The following is a 7,284-nucleotide window of genomic DNA, read 5'->3' as shown; positions in this document are numbered from 1 at the left end:
TAGATTTTAGGAAGAATCCTACAGTCATCTCTCCTGTGGTCATTAATGATCATGTTGTTGAGGTTGTACATCAATTTAAATACCTTGGTACTGTAATAGATGAACAGTTGACCTTTGAGGCTCATGTGGATGCTGTGTGTAAGAAAGCCCACCAGCGTATGTTCTACCTGCGGAAGCTTTGTAGTTTTAAGGTGGACAGTACTTTCATGAAGATGTTTTACTCTTGTTGTATTGAATCTGTCATTACTTTCTCATTTGTGTGTTGGTATGGGTCACTAAACGTTAAAAACAGAAACAGATTGCAGGGTATTGTTAAAGTGTGTGGTAAGATTGTTGGCACCACTTTAAATGATTTGAACGACTTGTCTAGGACTTTGAAGAAGGCTGAGTTAATTATGAATGATCCCAGCCATCCCTTGCAGAATGTTTTTAAGTTGCTTCCTTCTACTCGTAGATATTATTTGCCTTTATGTAGGACTAATAGATTTAAAAATTATTTTATACCAGCTGCCATTAGCTTCTTAAATTATAAATAATTGTATGTATATTATTAATGGAAGTCATTGTGTGTTTGTTTGTGTTGTGGTTACTTGTTTGTTGTTTGCATATGATTTACTGTTGGCTGTAAAACAAATTGCCCTTTGGGGATAAAAAAATAAATACAAAAAAACTACTGTTTATATGGTGTTAGTACAGTGAACGTATTTCCACTGAGAAGAACTATTTCTTAATATAAAACCGCAAACACTTAAAGTGTAATAATATAGCAACCAAAACATGAGGTTTACTCTAATCTTTGCAGATTTTCAAATAGCTAGTTATAGCACACATTTATGTACTAAAATACTTAGTAAAGAGAGTGTCACTGCATCAGCAACTCGACAGTTTCTGTCTTTAAATAAAGCAGCAGAACATCAGTGTTTGTGGCTCATCACTGACTGAAGCACAGGCTCTACTCTCCAGCACAATGTGTGACCCATTGTGTTAAACTAACTCAATTAAACTAAAAAACACATAAATACAGTTCAGATTAATATTTACTCTCCTTATCACTTAATGACTTTGCATAACTTGTTTATGTGTGTATATGTATATATATATATATATGGTCACTCTCTATGGTCACACACAGGTTGCTAAGAGGTTAAACTGTTACTGTTAACATGGTGGAAGTTTTCCATGAACAAGCACCACACACATTTTCTCAAATCTAGAAAGTGATATATAATTAGATCCACTGCCACTGAATCTAGATGGAGTTCCTGACTGTAGAGTGTTTATTGTATATATGAGGAGTTTAGGAGCTTCTCCAGGTTTCTGCTGATACCAAGACACACAGGTATTACAGCCAGAAGTCAATGGACTGGTTTTACAGCTGATCGTAACAGTTTCTCCTTGTTTGATGGATTTTATTTCTGGATCCTGAGTCACTGTCACTTGGCCCCGGATCTCTGAAATAAGACATTTTAGTTATTTAGTGGTTCTTAGACTGTACATGAGATGTGATTGTTTATTTTGAAACATAATCAATTACAAAATATTTACCCTGAATGCAGAGCGCAAGAGTCCAGATGAGGATGATGATGTTGTTCATTGTTGTTGTTGTGTCTTGTGTGATGATGAAGATTGTGTTGTGTTCTGCTCTCAGTCATGAAGTGTTAAACTCACAGCACTATAAACACTCTCAGAGCACTGAAGCATGTGCTGACGATGCAAAGAAGTGGGCAGGATTCACAACAGCTTGAGCTGCTAACAAACTCATATACACTGTTATAGAACTAATAAATTTACACTCTCACAAATATAATTTTTTAGAAACAATTTTTTAATCATTTGTGTGACAAGTCATTTTTGTGGATATTTCACTGGTTCTTATTACAGTGGTTTATACTGACACATATCAACACGAATGCAGCATCTGACAGAAGTCACTGCAGAAATATCCTCTTCACAGGTGTATTTCTCCCCCGTGCAGTTCTAGCACAGCCAACGGTGTCTGATAATAGGATATTTACTGAGACAAAGCAAAGTAATGCTCAGCTGGTCATGTGATCTCAACACGGCTGCCACCATAGAGCCTCAGCTGCTCCAGTTACTGCATGTCAACAGAGCATCCAATCACTTCAATAGTTTCCAGCAAAGATTAATGACTGCCGTACACTCAATATTGCAGCACACTATAATATGAATATTATTAGGAATCAAGAATTAAGAATTTTCTGTGACTCATGATGATTGAGCTGCATATGAAGAACAGAAACATAATTATGAGAAACTTTATGAGAAAGAGGTCAAAGCTCACCTCAAAGGTCATAGATCAAAGACATTTCTTTTAAAAAAGTGTTATATCAGCACGTCACAAGAGAATGAATGAGAAATATAGGATTGAATCATGTATTGTAAATGAGAGAATAAAGAAGAGAATAAACTCTTCATCTGATTATGAAAGATTTACATTGTTAATCAAGCAATAACAAACATTTTTTAAAGTATTTTGTGTGAAAGAGATTAATTCTTGCTTTTTGAAAAGCATTTTGCCAAAACTAAATTACTCTTGCCAACAGCTGAGATGTGTCTCTATCAGTGTGTTGAAGTGTTTCTCTCTCTGCTGGAGTTTGTGTTCACTCGAGTGCAAGAGAGGTTTTTGTACGAGTCTTTCATTAGATAGTAGCACTGTGGTACACATTCGGTGGAGGAACTAAACTGCTGCTCGGTAAGTCTGTCTTTTTAATTCTGTAATGTAGTCTCACAATCTCTGTTTGAAATTGAGTTACATTTTTAGTTAAATATTGCACCTAACAAAAATGTAAAGACTTTATTTAGGGATGCAAAAACTACTGGGGTTAAATCCGTAAATATCTTAGTATGTTTCATTTCATTTGTGTGGTTTAATTGAAATGTAGTGATTTTTCAGCTCATTTAAAATGTTGATTCAGTTGTTTTCTAATTTAATCAACAACATCACTTTCACTTGATCTGAACTACGGTCACAACATTTCAGCGTAAAATTGTTACATTTTGAGAAGCGTAAATAAGAGAAAATATGTGAGCCTGGAGGACAAAAGCAGTCTTAAGTCGCTGGGGTATATTTGTAGCAATAGCCAACAATACATTGTATGGGTCAAAATGATAGATTTTTCTTTTATGCCAAAAATCATTAGCATATTAAGTAAAGATCATGTTCCATGAAGATATTTTGTAAATTTCCTACTGTAAATATATTAAAACTTAATTTTTGATTAGTAATATGCATTGCTAAGAACTTCATTTGGACAACTTTAAAGATTATTTTCTCAATATTTAGATTTTTTTGCACCCTCAGATTCCAGATTTTCAAATAGTTGTATCTCGACCAAATATTGTCCTATCATAAAACAAACCATATATCAATGGAATGCTTATTTATTCAGCTTTCAGTTGACGTATAAATCTCAATTTTGAAAAATTGACACTTAAGACTGGTGTTGTGGTCCAGGGTCACATATAAGAGTGTAATTGGCATTCAATTCTAAACATGATCTCAGAAAACTACTGGATTAAAGCAGTCAGTGTCTTTGTACATTTAGTTTCATTTTATGAAGTTTCGTGTTAATGTATACAGAGATGTGTAGTTTTTATTTTATATATACTTATAAATATAAATATATCAGCTGTAGTGTTGTTGAATAAGATAAATGATGAGAATGTTGTGATCTTGACTGCATTTCACACGTCTGCTGCTGAAAGTCCTGTTGAAATGCTGTGAATGCTGGATACTAAATGCATATCAAATATATTATTTTGAAACAATAAGTATATTAAGCATATTTCAAGATATGTTTAAGATCAGTTTTTAGCTATTTGCAAAATATTTTAATATATTAAATTGTGTAAAATTGGAACCACTTCAAGTACATTTAGTGCAATTTAATTGTATTTATTTACAATCAATGTAAAATATTATTTTAATGTGATTCAGTAATATTTCAATAGCACGTCAGCTCATTAGAAATGCATTAGCATCACAATACTAGTTTATTATTAAGTTGCTTTTTTTCTGGTATGAAAAATGGTATAAAGGTGCAAAAATCATTTTTAAATATTTTCAAATTTTTAGAATTCTTAGAATGAAATAATTATAGTTGACATTTTTTATAATACATTAGAAGTTTATACATTGTAAGAATACACTTAGACACTTAAACACACAATAAGATATGGCACGTATAGCTGTAATGTATTTATGCAGAATTAATGTGATCTATATAAAACAATGTTTTTCAAAATATCTTACTTTTGAAAAGCACATGCTCATTATGGAAATATTTCAAACATATTGCAGCGGGCCTACACATTGTTATAAAGTACTTCATTAAACCCTATAAAACCTGAATCATTTTGCTATCTTCTTACACAACGTACACATAAAATATACTTTAGGTAAGAGTAAAATTAAAAATTAGTTTTACAAAATACACTAAAACTTTACTTAAAGTATGCTTGTGTTAAGAATATGACTTAAAAGCTCAACTAAGCACATATTTATTTGCATACTTTTTAGAAATATTTTAAAATGCAGTTTAATCTAGTTTAATGCACTTCAAATAAGCATGTTGTGGATACAAATGCACTTTGTACACTTTAAGTATATTTTTAATACATTGAATAGTTTGTCTTTTCCACCTGGGAGCACACAGACAAACCCATTACATTTCAAAGGGATAACGTATATGAAAATGTCAGTAAAATCATAAAAATCTATGATCATAAATACAGAATAAATCGTTCTGACAGTAATTGTGTAAGAATATACATATTTCTGTGGGTCGAATGGAAAGCATCACGTCCAGACAGCAGAAGAGACTGAATCTGTTCAGTTTGATCGACAGAGATCATATATTACACCTAAATATGATGATCATATTAAAACACTGACTCATTCTCTTCAGAAGTACAATATTTCTGTTAATAATAATGATATTGTGTTATTAGTGTTTGTGTTGATCAGTGTTGTGTGTGATTGTGTTGTAGAGCAGCTGCAGTGTCTCTCAGCTGTATCAGTGCAGTCACTGTGACTCTGACTGACCGAGGTTTTTGTACGACTCTTTATCACTGTGTGAACACAAAACCACTATGATAGCTCTGACAGTAATAATCTCCTGTATCTTCAGTCTGGACTCCACTGATGGTGAGAGTGAAATCACTGTTAGATCCACTGCCACTGAATCTAGATGGAGTTCCTGACTGGAGGCTGTTTATGTCATATATGAGGAGTTTAGGAGCTTCTCCAGGTTTCTGCTGATACCAGGCCAAATCATTAGAGGTTAGTCCTACATCCAGACTACACTCTATTGTAGCTGTTTGACCGAGCTGGACAGTTTTAACTTTAGGCTGAGTCACAGTGATTCCTCTGGATTCTGAATAAAAACAATAAAAATGTAAATCTCACTTATAGCACAATATTGGCATATTAAAATGTTATAAAACAACAACAGCATAATATTATTGTCAAAAATGATCATCCTACCTTGAATAAAAGCCGCAGGATTTACAATGCTGAAATGTTATTCGATTAAAACAAACTTGCTCGGTTAGTGTGGTTCATTTTAAGTTTGAAAGCTGCCATCCAAACCTTGGTGCACATCAGATGCGCCGCGAGTTCACGGAGCGGATCGGGAAAATTATATGGATAATATTTTCAGCGATTAACAACATAAATTCTGCTCTGGATCACACAAACCTACTGTATTCCGCCAGAGAGGACTGCGGGTGCAACGTATCGTCATTTGGATTACTTTTAGTGCTGCTTTTGATATTTTTGCAATAAATAAATGATTGTAACGTTAATTGCATTTATCTGTCTGTCATGTTTTTCTTATACTGTACAGAAATGTTTAGGCTTATATGTAGGAGTGGAATTGGCGACTATAAATATATTTTAATGCTGTATTGTTACTAAAAGTTTTATTTTCCTGCGTATTTCGGTCATTTGCGTTTTATATCCTTTACATATCGCTATAAAATGGGTAGTTTAAGGTTTGGGGTAGGTTAAGGGGTCTAAAATATTCGCTATAAAATGGGTAGGTTTAGGTTTGGGGTAGGTTAAGGGGTCTAAAAATCGAAATCGCTTATTGATAAAATGATAAAAATGCATTGATATGAATATCTAAATGATATAAAATATACGTAAATATTTTTACGTTTTTTAGCTACATACATAACTATACTTCCAATGCCTAGCAACATGCCAGAAAAACCAAGCATGCATCTGAAGACCACTGAGGTCCACTTATAGTCTTCACCTGCGGTCTCTTGTGGTTTAGTGGTGTCTGCTGTGGCTAATTGAGTCCATTCTCAGAATAGATAGATAGATAGATAGATAGATAGATAGATAGATAGATAGATAGATAGATAGATAGATAGATAGATAGATAGATAGATAGATAGAAGCATGCCTATAGTGAAATTTTTGCAAAATTATGAGTCTTTTTGCATGCATCAAAAACTGATCATGTAGATCAGTGTTGTGTGTGACTGATCTGATCAGTGTTGTGTGTGTGTGTGATTGTGATCTGATCATTGTTGTGTGTGTGATTGTGATCTGATCATTGTTGTGTGTGTGATTGTGATCTGATCATTGTTGTGTGTGTGATTGTGATCTGATCATTGTTGTGTGTGTGATTGTGATCTGATCATTGTTGTGTGTGTGATTGTGATCTGATCATTGTTGTGTGTGTGATTGTGATCTGATCAGTGTTGTGTGTGTGATTGTGATCTGATTGTGTGTGATTGTGATCTGATGGTGTGTGTGTGTGTGATTGTGATCTGATCATTGTTGTGTGTGTGATTGTGATCTGATCATTGTTGTGTGTGTGATTGTGATCTGATCATTGTTGTGTGTGATTGTGATCTGATCATTGTTGTGTGTGTGTGTGATTGTGATCTGATAATTGTTGTGTGTGTGATTGTGATCTGATCGGTGTTGTGTGTGTGTGTGTGTGTGTGTGATTGTGATCTGATCATTGTTGTGTGTGTGATATCTGATCATTGTTGTGTGTGTGTTTGTGATCTGATCATTGTTGTGTGTGTGATTGTGATCTGATCATTGTTGTGTGTGTGATTGTGATCTGATCAGTGTTGTGTGTGTGATTGTGATCTGATCATTGTTGTGTGTGTGTGATTGTGATCTGATCAGTGTGTGTGATTGTGACCTGATCAGTGTTATGTGTGTGATTGTGATCTGATCATTGTTGTGTGTGTGATTGTGATCTGATCATTGTTGTGTGTGTGATTGTGATCTGATCA

The 7,284-nt window shown here is 33.9% G+C and overlaps 1 gene segment (V, D, J or C); it reads right to left on the bottom strand.

Annotated features, from left to right (window-relative positions):
* LOC107575539 (Ig kappa chain V-III region NG9-like) overlaps positions 1-7,284 on the bottom strand; it is a 9,580-nt gene that overhangs the window by 1,565 nt on the left and 731 nt on the right. The window contains 1 exon segment of the V gene segment in view: positions 5,168-5,396. Coding sequence covers positions 5,168-5,396 — 229 coding nt within the window.

Source organism: Sinocyclocheilus grahami, unplaced genomic scaffold (assembly GCF_001515645.1).
Source record: "Sinocyclocheilus grahami isolate Dianchi unplaced genomic scaffold, SAMN03320097.WGS_v1.1 scaffold2704.1, whole genome shotgun sequence".
NCBI classification, from domain to species: domain Eukaryota; kingdom Metazoa; phylum Chordata; class Actinopteri; order Cypriniformes; family Cyprinidae; genus Sinocyclocheilus; species Sinocyclocheilus grahami.
The sequence above is the reverse complement of the archived record's forward strand: the minus strand, read 5'-3'. Positions and strand labels throughout refer to the sequence as shown.